This window comes from Kwoniella dendrophila, chromosome 1 (genome assembly GCF_036810415.1).
Source record: "Kwoniella dendrophila CBS 6074 chromosome 1, complete sequence".
Classification (NCBI taxonomy): domain Eukaryota; kingdom Fungi; phylum Basidiomycota; class Tremellomycetes; order Tremellales; family Cryptococcaceae; genus Kwoniella; species Kwoniella dendrophila.
Window position 1 is genome coordinate 1,862,937 of NC_089476.1, and position 15,409 is coordinate 1,878,345.

Sequence of the window (15,409 nt, forward strand, 5' to 3'; positions counted from 1 at the left end):
TTCTTGAAATCCGAATAGGATTAGTAAGAATCTCCAAAAAGTTGTTTGATTCATCAACACCTAGATTAAACGTGATAGATCAAATGTAATCTATAAGCTCTGATAGAACAACTCGTCTTTATCAAAAATCAGTCTTAGGTCAAACCAAAATACCAGCTGGATAAAAACAAAAGCACTCATGATGAGATATTTCCATATCTCGGTTAAACCCTTTCCATGCGCACCACAACATCATGTCTGATTAGACGTTTCAAATTCAGACGATCGCATGTATGTGTATGCATTTGCGTTCATGGATCTTCAGATTGGCATGATAACTCAGTAGATGAAATATGATCAACACCCGTTTCTTGATCGGGTGAAGCGCCGTGTTTTACAAGGCGGCACTAGTATGAAAAGGTGAGTAAACTATTTCGTCACTTGTTCCGGCCGGAAAGGGTCCATGCGGATCAGATGAAATCAATATTTTGCTTGGTTCCTTTTGGACTGTACCCCTTAGTTACCCCTTGGTCATCCGTGATGTGCGGCTTTGTCGGTGCTGTGATGAGCATGAGCGCTGTTATGAGTAGTTGCCGAGAGCCTTAGTTCTGATTGATTTGAAATAGATACATTTCCGTTTCTGTATATATGGCTACAATATGTTTTGACTTATGCTGAAAGGAGGATTTCTTTAAGTTTGTTACCCAATGGTCCTGCTGAAGCTGGGTTTTGGCCTATTCATTGATATGTGATTAGTATTTGATTGATATTTTGCCAACAATGAGGGAACCGAATGAAGTTACAAGAGATTTCACTCACCAGTCAAGACACCACCATCGTAAACAACTTTAACACCCCATGGTTCATCTGCTTTAACGAATTTTGCGCCTAATTCTTTCAACTTATCTTCAGGACTGAAAGGTAAGGTTTTTTCAAAATCGTTATATGGTGTTTGGGCTTCTTCAGCGTTTGAAAATACTGTAGCTTCAATACCGTTAAATATAGATTCATCTGTACCTCGTTTCTTGGCTCCTACTAATGCTGCTGGTCCGTGACAGACTGCTGAAACGACCTAAAAAGATGAACGAGAATACACTCTATCAGCTTGTTTTTCTCTGGTAGATGAAAGTTTGCCCTTAAGGATAATGTCTGGAGTTGATACTAACCTTTTTAGCATTGTAGAAATCTTCAACGAGTTTAGCGAATTCTTTACTTGGTGCAAGATCGATAAGTGGACCGTGCTGCGATCAGCGACGGAATAAAGAAGTCAGCTTTCGGACACCTCCATTAATTCGGTCAATAACCAAGTTTTCTCCTCATATTTAGAGTATACATATTGGGTGATCGCTTGATAAAATATTTTAGTGAAGTGTAAAGAACTAAACTCACCCCACCAACAACGAAAATAGCTACATAGTCCTTTGCGTTAACTTCACTAATCTTTTTGGTGTTTTTGACTAATTCTTGAGCTTTTGGATCCTTCAAGAATTTAACTGATTCTTCATCTGTAAACATCTTTTTAGAATTTTCATCTAAAGGTACTACACCTCCTTTTGTTGAAGCAGCTTCGATGTTGAAATCGTTATGAAGTTCATAATATGGATGAGCTGCTTCAGGTAAATACCATCCTGTTTCCTATTTGATTAGAATATCGAACAACGGTCAGCTTTATGATCCTAAATCATATCACCAAAACACAAACTCACTTGACCATCTAAAACTTTATCCGCTGAAGTGAAGATAAATAAAATAGTTCCTTTGGACATATTGTTTAAATTGTATTTTCTTCTAATTTGATGTGGCGAGAAACGATATTGAGATTGTTTGATTAAGTGAGACGAAAAGGAGAAACTTTCAGTGCGATATTTCTTCTTTGGTATTTATACGTTTGTAGTTCTTGAGCTACTTCTAACGAGCTTAGTCAGTAAAGTAGTACGAAAACATTCCTTGTGAGCACATAAAAGTGGGAACTTTTTTGCTTCCATTATCGCTTTCGCTGAGTGATCTGATATGACGTTTTCTAGATGCATGTGGATTGAGTGGAGGCAATTGCCGCTACTCCGATTTTTACGGTGTGTGAGTGTACGGTAGTCATACAGTGTATATGGTGAGTACCTCGAAAATCACCTCCACAATTCTGAGATAATCAATCTGATGTAATCTGTAAAATCGTATTGCTCATCAGCAATAAGCGTTTTTATCTTATCGCTATTTGATCTACCTTAAATCACCTCCAACTCAATGAACGTCAGCTGAAGAGAAAGGATAAGATTGGTGAACACTCACCGACCCACCTTTAGACGAGATTAATGCTGAGCGTATGGAACGATAATGACCGTACAGCATCCTTCAGACATAGTAAATTCAAGGGATCCCTTACAAAGTTTCAAATGAGGTTTCTGGGTTGATTGCATCATCAAAAGGACTAATCAATAGCTGGATGTGGGAAGATCGTCTGTTTTGGTGCAGAACAAAGGGAAGATAGCACTAAGACGTAGCAGTCAGGCAAGCGAATATATATATATACACGAAAAGTTTACCTTTCCGCAAAGAAATCAAGGAGTTCATCAAAGACTTCACACCATCAACTCGACTGATCACCCACATAATTACTATCGTATTTTCTACACGTACTACCGCTTGTACTCCAATCTTCCGAATATGCAACTGAAGACTATCTTCATCACCTTACTGCCCTTATTCTTATCCAGCGTAACAGCACAACAAGCTTCTTCTTCTTCTATTTCAGCTGAGCAACGGCCTACAGAACAACTTTCAGGATGTGATATGAAAGTAGCAAGGGATTTATACGAAGCTCAATCATCTAAATTATCAAGTGCATCAAGTACAAAAGTGATTATTGGTTTCCCAACCGAAGGTTCAACTAAACCTTCTGATCAATGTGAAGAATCGAATCAAATGACTTCTGACGTTAGAAGAAGAGAAAGAAGAAGAGTCTTAGATGTTGGTAAACCTGCTTATATAGCTTCCGACTCTAACTCTTAAGGGTATTCGTATCGCTCATCTATCTCTGGTCATAAGTGAGTTACAACTTGATTCACAGTAGTCTTTTCTTCTCATACTTATTTGTATTGTGAGCTGACAGAATTTTGGAGTGACCAACTCATTCTAGTTCGAACGATAAAGAGAAACCGGTAGATCCGTTTCTAAACAGCATCGAGATCAGGTAGATATATAGACGGGATATGGTAGACTCAGGCTTTATACGGACATTTCCATACATAGCGAAGCGATTATACAGAATATGTATGGCGCTTTTCCTCATCCAATCTTTTTCCGGACTGTATGCTGCTGCATGACTCGCATCACGACTGGAATGGATCGTGTATTCCATAAGTGGAATCGTACGGAATGGTACAGCCGAGATGCCTGACCTGCCAAGTGAATTGTGTACAAAACTCAATAGTGGTACTGCTGTTAAGGTTAATACCCTCAGAAACTACTTTTAACGTCGATAGAATGTCCGTGCGTGAATCTGATAGTAGAGACGCGAATATAAAATCTTTTTCAGTTCCTCCTTTCCAGCGTCGCCGAGAAAGGTACGTTAAAAGAATTTCGCATGTAAAGTTTGGGCAAGAAGATCGCCGTGTATTATTTTAAGAATCATTATTGCGAAATATTCAGAACGGAAGACTTGAGGAGGACTTGTAAGGTATTGGAAGTGCTCCACTTTTCTAAAATAAAAAAGTACGTTTCGTTTCATTCGATCTGCCCCAAGCCACCATACATATCCCATAGAACTTTTCAATGTTCACATCAAAGAGCACAAACCTTGTTTACGACTTGAAAACCTGAAAAACTCATTTACTTTTACTGGTTCTAATCTTTCCTGATCGACCACAAAAGCATAAGACGCGTCTAACGCTGGAAAGCATTGTGCCACATCGATTAAAACGCCGAAAGTCGATTGAATCATGACACGGATCATGAGGTCTATTTGATATGAAATTACTACTTATAGTAAAAAGAGAGAAACAAATTAAGTAATGGATTGGGATATGAAGAACAGTCGCGTCTTCCATTTTCTCTCTTTTCCTTTTTCTCTAGCCTCATGTAGCAGAGTAGGACGCGAAATCCATACAGACTCTATACATTCATCCCATACAACCCATACATTCAGTTGCATTCCCATTCAGACACCATCTATCTTCATCGTCCTACCTATCAATACTTTGTCTGTTGACACCTAGCATTCCTTCATCAATATCGTCTTCGTTACCAACATTAGAAAATAGAAAAGGATCAAAGAACGCTTTGACTGTCTTTCAATTGCTGTATATTCACTCACAGTGACATCACCAACGGTATATATCCCATTAGACGTGCACCCGATCCATCCGGTACAAAGGTAAAGGTTAAAAATATCAGGACGCGTGAATTATCATTTTTCATTTATCCTGGATTTCTTCTACTTCTACTATACTTTTGTGATTTTCTTTCTCATCCATTGGGTACTTTTCATATTCATCTCTTTTCATTCTCCAATTGAAAATCCATACTGTAGCTTTTAACATTAGATTACCTCAAAGTCGACGAGCCCTTTACCTTCGACCTGTACAATACTCAGCTCCAACAACTTCACTGTATCCACTTTTTGAGAAAAGAGTAGAGACAGGACATCAAAGGGATATCTTATAGTCAAATTTGTAAGTGCGCGTCTTTCATTCCACTCATTCATTGTCAGTATATGATGAATTAGCTAATTTATATCATATCGATATCATATTTTATAGTTCAACATTGATTGAAATCGTTTGTCTCGGTTGAAATAGTATATCTTGGACAAGCCCTTCTTCACCCACCCGCAGGTCGGGTTAATCAAAACTTAGAAGTTAATCACCAAAGGAAACCTTGACGGCAAAAGGAGGATTAGATTCAGATCTTCGGGAGCTAGTCTCACAATTCATACTCCTTCTTATAATCACACTATATCCAATTGAATGATTTAATGTCTCGTCCATCTACATCAACATCGCATAGTAGACCTTCTGGATTAGGATCAAACATGATGGGCGGTGAATCGTAAGTCAATTGCTACAGCCTCTTCACCCTACAACCAATCCATGCTATCAAGTATCGTCCATCATCATATCTATCGTATTCGAATGCTTACCCAAGTAATCTACCATGTAGAATGGGACGTGTACATACTTTTTCTCCTACACCTTCAGCTTCGACCTCATATCAACCCATATATTACACTCGTGAACAGATTGTACCAGATGAACATATCCAACCTTACAATTCGTATGGTGGAGAATTTCAAGGTCAAATGATAGCACCTTATGCAGGGCATCAGGTTGCTCAAGGTAGGATAGCTATTCCCATGCATGGTCATCCGGGAAACGTTATGGCTATCAATTCAAATACATCTCACCGTGGAGCAGGCAAGACACCTATGAGGGTTACACCATCACCAAATGATTTTGACGATACAGGATTTTCACCATTCTTACCTGAAGATGACACCAATACACCATATCTACCAGCACATTTTGAAGTATACGGTCAAATGTCTGTATCTCCAAGTATGGGTCAAATGCAACTTCAACAAAATCATCTAGTCTCCCCAACCGATCAAATGAACATGGCAAGAATGGCACCTCAATTACACAGAAATAACACTATGCCTATCTTAGGCCATCCCCAGCCTCAGCACTATCAACCTTTACCTATCGGTCGACAAAGACAAAATGCTCAACAAGGTAGACCAGCAATGGTGCAACGTCAGTCTATGCCAGTTCCTAACCAAAGACCAAGCGCATTATCTAGACATGCTTCCTTACATGGACCATCACGATCTGCCAGTCCACATATCGGTGGAGATATCTTTGATCCCGTACCTCAAGGAGCGAATGGTAGTCCGTTAGTTAGACAACACATGCAACCTTTACCGCCTCAACAGGAGAATATGGACATGTCCTGGGATTTATCAGCTTTCGACCCAGCAGTAAGTTATATATTTCAACCTCGTGTTCTGAGTTAAATTTATGTTGATACCATCATTCCCTCAGTTCAACCCTACTGGACAAGGAATATCTCCTGCTCGAGCACTTGGGCCAGCTCCAATGCATCCTCAACGGTTTTCACCTCACCGCGAGACCCACATGATAACGCCCCAGAACGGTCACAAGCTTGGTTACCCTAATCATGTTCACTCCTCGGCAACATCCGTGGCCTCTACAGCTACAGCGTCATCCAGCATATCCAGTATGAGCGATATAAGTGTTCGATCAGCACGTCATCAGCAAATCAAGCAGCAAGATGCCGACGATAGTGAAGATGAACATGAATCACCTACTCGAGGTCCTTCAAATTCACGAGCAATGATGAAAATGCATCTAGAGGAAAAGAAATCTGCGGGCCAATTACCTCGACAAATCAAACAAATACCGAAATCCACTGCGACTGGCGGTAGAACTTCCGCTAAATTCGCCAAAGTTGCTGAAGATCCTGGAGTAGAAGGTGTGCCTCCCGGACCACGACCTATGGAAAGACCTGGTCCATCTTTCGCTTGTATCATCGGACAAGCTATTCTCCGATGTAAAGCAGGCGGTCTTTCACTTGAACACATTTATCGATATGTGGAAACCGCTTATCCTTTCTTCAAGAACGGTGATGGCGCTTGGCGAAATTCAGTCAGGCACAATCTCTCTATACACAAGATGTTCGAGACTATACCGCGTACCGAAATGTTCCCTCCAGGTAAAGGTGGTATTTGGGTTATTCATGAAGATGAGAAATGTCATTGGCCAGCCGAAGACAAGTTTATCAAGAACTTCCCATCATCCCATCCTCACCATGGTGTGTGTCGACAGACATTGCACGAGAAAGCGAAAGAGAATGAAGCTATGGAGAAAGCTGCCAGAGAGGGAAAAATTTACATACCCAAGAAAGGAAAGAAAGGCAGAAAGTTGGCAGCTAAAGACGAAGATGATGAAGAGGGATCAACTGAGATGCTCCGAACCTCTTCCGTCTTGACTGAAGTACCTCTTCAACGGGAAGATTCCCTCCAAGATTTAGCTGGATCATCGACGCCGATAGCGGAAGAAGACTCTACCACGCCGAAACTTAAACCCAAATTGCTTGAACCTCCCCCGTTGAACGGTCAAGGTTCTTCAGAGTCCATCGAATTTGAGGAGGATGAAGGGGAGTTCTTACCCATAGAACCTGAGCTTCCAGATCCTGCACCAGTAGATGTTACTCCTGTTGATCCCCTTAAAAAGCGAGATGAGCAAATGGCTCGAAATGGTATGATGATGCCACCCAGGTTTGAACGAAAGGAGAAGCGACGACCATTAGAAATAGACGATGATAATGTTTTCACTTCCGCAAAGAGAGTCAGAGTAGCTGAACCTCTAGCACCAATACATCCTATACCTCAAGAAACCTCGACGCACATCAAAGAATTGGATGACTCGTTTATTACACCAGAACGAGAACGACCGACATCCAACAGCAAGATCATGTCAAGTGCGTTCAAAACTCCTGCTCTTATACAGACGTCTTCTTCTCCTGGTTCTTCACCTATGCCTTCCACCATCACTCGATCCACTCATCATCCTTCAGCATTACAGCAGACGTGGACACATGATGATATGGCAGAAAATCATTCAAGGGAATCGTCACCTGCTCGATTGACTTTAGATGCAGCATTTGATTTCAAGCCTAAAGCACCTCCACCACGTACAAGAACATTAGTTCAAGAAGATGATGGTTATTCTTTACCTCTTAAACAAATACATCATCATAATTCACCTAGAGCACCACCAAAAACACCTGTTAGTAGATCATCAGCAGCCACAGATAAAACACCTAGAATACAACATCTTAGAACACCAAGTTTATCCAAAACTCCAATGTTTTTCGGTGGTTCACCTGCTCTACCTCCACCTTCAGCTAGTGCTTTATTATCCACACCCATGTGGGAAGTTGGAGGTGTTTTGGATAGATTGAAAGATCATTTAACTGGTTCGCCAACTCATTCAGGTGGAAATACCGGTTCAATTAGATCACCTATGCCTTCTACAGATCCTACAAGATATGCAATGTTATTAGACAGTGGTGGTTCACCAAGAAAAAGAAGGGATGTCAGTTTATAGAAGAAATAGAGAACACCCAGATAATTTGTTTTTATCCAGTTTAAGGACGATTGGCCTTACCCTGCCGCAGCCTTACCTTGCTACTCAGTATTTTGTCTTTATATTGCTTTGATTTTGCTTTCATCATTATTTATACCGTATTATATACACACAATTTATACTATATCATTCCCCTTCTCATCCCACTATTGTAACATTATTTTTTTCGGCTTTCTTGAATATCTGAATAGTTTCTTATATACGTTATAGCCTTTTCCGAGTTTACTTTAAATACCAGTGTTGTTGAAAGACATTTTATCTTGCTATAGTCATAATTATACAGTATATTCCTTATATGATGTTCGTGTGATGATATTATATATGATCTCAATGGCGAGCCTCATAGTGATTTATGTTGCATATAGGCAAACGATTCACAATCAAGTAATAGAATCTATGAAAAAGGTCATTTTTCCGATTTCGCCTCTGCTTTACCTTCTTCCCCCTTTTTTTCTTCTTCTTTCTTCCCCCCTTCCTCTTTTTCTCTCCACCTGTATCGGATTCAGACTTTTTCTCTGTTTTCTCTGATGACTCTGCCTTAGCATCAGTCTCAGTTTGAGTAGAAGCATCACTTTTAGCAGAATCTGTTGGAGCTGTCGGAGCTGTCGGAGCTGTGGTTGAATCAGTTGATATAGTAGAAATAGCTGATTTTACAGCATCTACAGCTTTTGACTTTTCATCATATTCTTTTTTTGCAATTTCAGCTAATTCCGCATAATGTTGTACTGCTTTATCTAATAAGGTAGGTACACTTGATTGTAAACCACGTAACATATCAATTGATTGTTGAGTTGAATCAAAATCTCCTGATTTTATTGTATCATCTGTAATTCTTGACATATATGTTGAGATTTTACTTAAAGTTGATAATGCTCCTCCTCCTCCCCCTCCCGAGGTTGTGCTTGATGGAGATGAAGAAGGAGATGATGTCGATCTTGGTCTCCTTGAGCCACCTGAGCCTGATTCTGAATTTCCTGGTCTGGACTTTGATCTAGTCTTGGACCTTCTTCCATCCCCATTGCTACCACTACTACCTTGGTCACTTCCACCGCTACCGCCACTCTCGTCACCACTTTCGCCACTACTACTTCTTTTACTTCGTCTTCTTCTCCTTCTTCTTTCATCAGATGATGCGCTTGATCTACCGGATCCTGTTTCTGAATCGCCACCGTCACTCATGATGTATGTCTGTTCGAGTATATGTTGTTATTGATTGAAATATAAATATAGTTCTAAATACCTAAAATGAGGACAGATCTGGATAATAGGACTTGACTCAAGGACAAGAAGTTAGGGTATGAAATACAGTATGGAACTGTATATATAAGATAATTTCTACATCATTGTTCTCGTTTAGATCCTTTCATAGGAAGGCTATGTCAAAAATTCAGCAAAACAAAGGTAAGAGCGATCGTTAGTGGCACATACATATGTATGTACAGTACTCATACTCGTAATGTAAGACAAATTCCCCTACAGCGTCACAACTGATAGATATGTCATGGCATTACTTTGCTATGTACTCTTCAGCAATGATTTAAGAGTATCTATACAACATTCTCAATAAAGAAAAGTAGAAAGATCTCGCTCAAGTGAAAATAACATATATCTGACTATGCATAAATCCAAAAAGATTACAACTATTTCCGTTACAGTACATAATACTGAATTGATAGATGTCCTTTGTAAGTGTTATCTACCGCACTTTTTCCTCGGTTGGAGATAAGGGTATGAAGGCAATAAACTCTTTTCATTCTATCCATATTGTGAGTCAATTACATCCTTTGAAAACAACATTATGAAGCATTACGTGCTAAATCTGGAACGTTGGCCAGTACATTCGTAAATTGACTGACTAACAAAATTGAGTGTTATAACAAGTTCGTTTCCGATAAGACGTGAACGATCCGTTATCTTTTAGGTACCCAAATCAGACATGTACGCAATTTGATGTGATTAGTACTTGTATAATCTGATATTGTGTATATACCTCACTTGAAGGAATCTATTTTCTGAACATCTCTTTGACATTTCGATACTCCTTCAATTTCACTCTCCAACAACTTATACTCCGCACCATCATACAATCTATCCAAATTGCGAACCCCCCTTTCTCTTCTTTCCTCCTCCCCATCCCCACTGTACAAGGAACTTCAATAATGCCAATTGACGTAGAAGCATACATGGCAGGTGCCATACCACCACTTTCTCGAGGTGGATCATGGTTACCTAATGGTGAAAATGGATTAGATCGTGTATCAGCTAGTGGCGCATCAAGTCTCAGTGGTAATGGATATCAAGCGTCAAATTCACTTTCTATGACAATGGCTAGAACTCCACCGTCAATGCACCATACACCAGGTCATCATATGGGCCAAGTTCCAACGAGGAACGGATCAATCATTTCCTCTGGATCACAATGGCCTTTAGTCTCTCCACATGATAGATCTAATTATGGTATGGATGGCACCAGTAGCGTGAGAAGTTCTGATCAAAAAGGATTACCAACTTCCATCGATATGAACAAACTCAAAAGAGATCCAGTTAAACATGATGGTTGGTTGAGAAGTCCGTCTATCGAATTTGATTATTCCCCTTCTATACCACACAGTCCAGTGTCGATTTCTCCTACAGCTTATTCAGGCCGACAAGGAGATCATCGTATACCGATTCCACAAAGACAGCATTCCAATCTCTCAAGTCCAGTCCATTCTCCTAATAGCGTCGCCAGTCCCTCCATAGCCGGTTCTCCTTATCGAAAGGTGAATCTAGAAGCTCCACTCAAGCCCACCTCTTCACCCTACAGAAAGGTCATGGAAATCAAAGAAGATAAGCGTAGTGTCGATTCAGTGCCAACTCGACCTGGACTACCAAGAAGACATACTCACACACATGTACATTCCTCCAAACCTAAGAAGGGTCATGAAGAAGATCTTTATAGATCTGCTCAGCTGAATAACAGACTTGCTAGACTAAATTTACAAATTAAAGACAATCGGATATCCGAGCTCGATAAATCACCTACTGAGCACGGAGAGAAGTCTTTATCACCCAAGACATCTCATCATAGACGGCACTCAACTGCAGGAATTTCAGAATCAGGATCAAATGATACCGCTTCTTCTCATACACCTAATGAGCCACACAGACATCGAGCGAGACATCTGTCATCCCCCCACGGAGAAATACCTTTGGTACCTTTACCTAGTTCAGCATCTTTACCTCGGCGATCATCTACCACTATAAATAAAGTACCGACTAGACCTAAACCCAAACAGGCATCTTCATCGCCACTTATCTCTTCTAGTCAGCCACGACCATTCCCTTCACCGTCTACGAATGGTAGTATTGCTTCTCAATCAGATTTATCGCGATTACATCCCGACCGTGAAATCGATACCGCTCGATCTAGAATATCAAGTATGTCTAAGGATCTCGATAGAAAACCAGCAGGATATATTTCACCATTGGAAGAACATTTTTATGATGACGATGAAGCTCATCCAGCATTTGCCTCACGTCCATATACACCAAAGACACCAGAGAGTCAATATCTGTCACGGTCAGATTCTGGATCACAAGTAAATAGAGACGGAAATTCAGATAATGAACAAGTACAATTTCCAACTCCCAAGAAAAACTATATGCCACCTGGATTTGCTAAACCTACAAGAGAAGTAAAATGGAATCGAGAAGGTCCGGCAATGAGAACTCATGGTATTGCATGGTTAAGAGAAGGTGATCCAAATAATTTACCTACCTCACCCAAAGGTCCAAGATATATCATTGCTAGACCACCTAATATAGATCATAATTCAACAAACGCAGATAAATGGTGGTCAACTGGTGTAGGAGGTGATATTTCTTATAATACTCAACAATGCTTCGTTCCTCGTTAAATTGTTATTGTTTTCCTATTGCTTACTATCTATAATTAAATAGATGTACTGTACAAACTGTAATTGTCACCTCTTTCTTCACATACACTATAGTCATTTTGAGAATTGTCCTTTGAGCTATCTAATCCACTCTGATAAATCACCGATTGAGTCATTACCCGTTTATTTACCATCTTTTAAATCAAATATCTTGACTTCCCCAGTTTCAACATTCACAGAATGATATACATTATGTAAAAAAGCATCACCAAAAATCCACTTGTCGCTTGTTTCTGATAGTGCCCAGTTCGTACCGTGATTTAGCGAGTCATTCTGTCTATGGCGAGCACTTCATAAATGGAAAACATATCACTTACCTCCTTGATAACTGGAAAGCATTGGACCACATGTTGAATTATCGCTTTTGTAGACTAGATCTTGATATGGCACCTCAAACTTTCTACCACCAAACGTAATATGCAATCCGGTAATATTTCCAGGTGCTTGGCACGGAGGTGTTGCAGTTGAATCTTCTGAGTTTATACCATACACAGATGAATATACTTGCGACAACAGCTGTAATGCAAAATACAGTAAGTAGAGTAGATTGGTGAGTTGACTATATCAATCTGATCGTAACTCACGTCTTTAGGTATGGCGATTCCCGAAGATCTACGTACTCGGATGTCAGCAACATTCGTCGCATAGGTATCAATTCCCTCCGTGTTTTTTAACGCTCACCCTGTATCAAGATAACAATCCGCACCACCAAAAACAGTAGCTGATCCTGCTACTTCGAAAGAATCCATTCTAACGATATAGTTTCCATTACTTGCTCCTTGTCTTGGAAGCGTTACATATGCATTTTGATCTGCGTATTCACTGGTAGGGTCGATATCAGTACGCAACCAGATGGATTTCTTGACAGATCAGACACGTACCTAGTCGTTGGATCTCCAAATGTAATCTCGCCTAGTAACAGTAAATTATCAGTATATAATTATCACCGCAAAGATCAGGGGTAATCAAATGGGTATCGAGAACTCACTGTCTTCCTGCTCTCCTGCACGCGGTAAATAGAATCCGACGATAGGTTCCTGAATCGCTCCTTGTGAATACAGTGTAGAGACTACTGACGGACTATCATCCTGAAAGAAATCGGTCAGTTCCTACCTGGGCAAAACAGGAGCAATGGCTTACATGACTAGCAAGCCCAATCAGTCCACTATCAAGGGGCAGTTAGTTCGAGATTGAGAAAAGCAATAGCAGAAAGACCATACCTATAATAGTCTCCTAACTTCTCCAAACCATCTCCGGCTTGAGTTACGGCCAGAATAGGATATGATGATAAAGTATCCTCTCCCAAAGTAAGAGTAGTATTGACAAGACAACCTTTGACCCATCCCATAGCTATAATGATAATCGAAATCAGCACAATTCCCCTTACAATAGACTATATTTGAAGGAAACGTACCATAGTAAATGGTTAGGTAGTTATCGTCTTGTCCGCAATCAGATGGTAAGGTAGTGTTGATTGTAGTCATACCATTTTCTTTACATTCTTTACATGATTCGTGCGCAGCCCAGAATTGTGATGAGCCTGTATCAATCTACATCATCATCAATCAGGGCACAGAATTAGCTATATTTTGTTTGATACACGCTCGGATCGTCGGTGAGTTTACTCACATGAACAGGAAGTTCTACTCCCTCTACTCCAACATCAATAGTATATATCGTACCTATCTGCGATGTATCTTCTACATCCAGTGTAGTGATCGGGCTGTTGGCTATTTGAGTACTACTTGCTTCAGGCAATTGTAACCCGCCCTGTTGGCTCTCACTGGGTTGTGCTGATTGTGACTCGCTCGTTGCGGTATCTGACTGTGATGGCGAATCGTCAACTTGACTACCTGTGGACAAGGGCGATATCGCGCTATCTGAAGAAGTAAATACAGTCGTGGAAGCGATTGATGTAGCGGCTTGAGTAGATAAAACCGCTGTGGTTTCCGCTTGACTTGATTCGACGGTTGAGCTTTCTGCACTCAATGATGATTCCTGTCGTTTACCCAAATGAGGTGATTTATTATGAGGAGTCATTTTCAAATTAATTGCTCTATCTTCCAATCCGGCTACTTTTGCTCGTTTGACGGGATTTGAAACATGTGAGCTCTCATGTTTGGTCAATTTCAGATGTACAGCTGCCCATCCTGGACTTGCTATACTGAGGAAAAGTACCAATGAACCTAAATAACGCATTCTTGATGTGGAAGAGCTTGATTTACAATCCGAGCTATCTGAGTACAGTATCGCTATTTGAATAGTTCAGGCTACTGAGGGAATCGATAAGCTAATTATATGCTTTGAAGCCTTATGTATCTGATCGAGAATTCAAGTTGACGGATCAAATTAGGCTAACGTATAAATCACACCGACTCTCAGAATTAGTACAGGACATACAATTTTTGACTCGAATCTGTACCAAAGCCTGTCGACTTCCATGTCAAGCTAAACTTGCAAAACCTGAAAAATGATCGCCTCATCGCCCTTTCATTTAAGGGGAATCGATTAAGCCACATAATAATCTAAAATAAACAAAGGAAGGTTATAATATCAGTTACAGCAACTATGAAAGGATATCCCGAGCATTGGAAACGCAATTTCGTTAGGAACGATTGTTCCAACAAGCACTCACAAAGATATAAGTGTTTTAATCGCCTCGTGCAAAAGAGAGGGGAAAACCTCACGATGTATCCTGTCCCTAATCCGGTCTGAGTGTTACATCCTGACTACATCCTCTACAGTAATGCAGGAATTGCATTCGCATGTTTTCCATAGGCTCTGTGGCCATTGAGCGAAGGTTGACGAGCTTAATGAGCGGTATGAGATTAGAAAGCTGAAATGTCCTTAGCTGAGCAACGACATACAGTCTCAATGCAACTTCATAAGTCAGATGTGCTTCTACTAGGACTTACTGCGTTGCTCAGATCTGTGCTCGATTCTCGAAATGTTCATCATGTTGGTCCAGTAGATGGAAGGACAATTGAAGAGTTGAAGAGGTGACTAAGAGGATTTGACGAGAATTACCAGCAATGTGGAGATTGATTGTTCAGTTACTGCAAGGTGGAAAGTAGCAAAGCTGGCTGAAACGTAGTGGTGCGAAAGAGCGACTGATTTCACACCATGTTAGTTGCAATAAGTACCACATATCGGGTTCCGACTGCGAGGTGATTCATGTAGTATCGTCATCTACTATTGGAGGATGTCCCCTACCAACCTTTCTGTGTGTGAGTATCATGCAATTTCAATGTCACGCAAAGGGGCAAAATTGTATGTATTTGGGTCAGACTTGGATGATTCTATCGGTCGCCGGTACGATGATAATCACGT

The 15,409-nt window shown here is 40.4% G+C and overlaps 6 protein-coding genes across 6 annotated transcripts; 3 read left to right on the forward strand and 3 right to left on the reverse strand.

Annotated features, from left to right (window-relative positions):
• Nucleotides 1–648: 648 nt before the first annotated feature.
• Nucleotides 649–1,745, reverse strand: L201_000670 (uncharacterized protein; the record flags this gene model as incomplete). The annotated part of the gene is made up of 5 exons (XM_066216469.1): nucleotides 649–713; nucleotides 799–1,051; nucleotides 1,146–1,220; nucleotides 1,369–1,614; nucleotides 1,686–1,745. The coding sequence occupies 5 exons, from the start codon at nucleotides 1,743–1,745 to the stop codon at nucleotides 649–651; spliced, it is 699 nt and encodes a 232-aa protein (XP_066072566.1).
• Nucleotides 1,746–2,640: 895 nt separating this feature from the next.
• Nucleotides 2,641–2,985, forward strand: L201_000671 (uncharacterized protein; the record flags this gene model as incomplete). Its single annotated transcript, XM_066216470.1, has 1 exon — nucleotides 2,641–2,985. One exon carries the CDS (start codon nucleotides 2,641–2,643, stop codon nucleotides 2,983–2,985), a length of 345 nt encoding a protein of 114 aa, XP_066072567.1.
• Nucleotides 2,986–4,948: 1,963 nt separating this feature from the next.
• L201_000672 (uncharacterized protein) lies at nucleotides 4,949–8,102 on the forward strand (the record flags this gene model as incomplete). The annotated part of the gene is made up of 3 exons (XM_066216471.1): nucleotides 4,949–5,022; nucleotides 5,134–5,950; nucleotides 6,015–8,102. The coding sequence occupies 3 exons, from the start codon at nucleotides 4,949–4,951 to the stop codon at nucleotides 8,100–8,102; spliced, it is 2,979 nt and encodes a 992-aa protein (XP_066072568.1).
• A 445-nt stretch (nucleotides 8,103–8,547) lies between these two features.
• On the reverse strand, nucleotides 8,548–9,320 carry L201_000673 (uncharacterized protein; the record flags this gene model as incomplete). The annotated part of the gene is made up of 2 exons (XM_066216472.1): nucleotides 8,548–8,632; nucleotides 8,674–9,320. 2 exons carry the CDS (start codon nucleotides 9,318–9,320, stop codon nucleotides 8,548–8,550), a joined length of 732 nt encoding a protein of 243 aa, XP_066072569.1.
• Nucleotides 9,321–10,300: 980 nt separating this feature from the next.
• Nucleotides 10,301–12,040, forward strand: L201_000674 (uncharacterized protein; the record flags this gene model as incomplete). The annotated part of the gene is made up of 1 exon (XM_066216473.1): nucleotides 10,301–12,040. One exon carries the CDS (start codon nucleotides 10,301–10,303, stop codon nucleotides 12,038–12,040), a length of 1,740 nt encoding a protein of 579 aa, XP_066072570.1.
• Nucleotides 12,041–12,202: 162 nt separating this feature from the next.
• On the reverse strand, nucleotides 12,203–14,278 carry L201_000675 (uncharacterized protein; the record flags this gene model as incomplete). The annotated part of the gene is made up of 10 exons (XM_066216474.1): nucleotides 12,203–12,312; nucleotides 12,397–12,595; nucleotides 12,664–12,691; nucleotides 12,761–12,901; nucleotides 12,961–12,991; nucleotides 13,068–13,167; nucleotides 13,220–13,244; nucleotides 13,300–13,429; nucleotides 13,494–13,629; nucleotides 13,709–14,278. The coding sequence occupies 10 exons, from the start codon at nucleotides 14,276–14,278 to the stop codon at nucleotides 12,203–12,205; spliced, it is 1,470 nt and encodes a 489-aa protein (XP_066072571.1).
• Nucleotides 14,279–15,409: the final 1,131 nt, after the last annotated feature.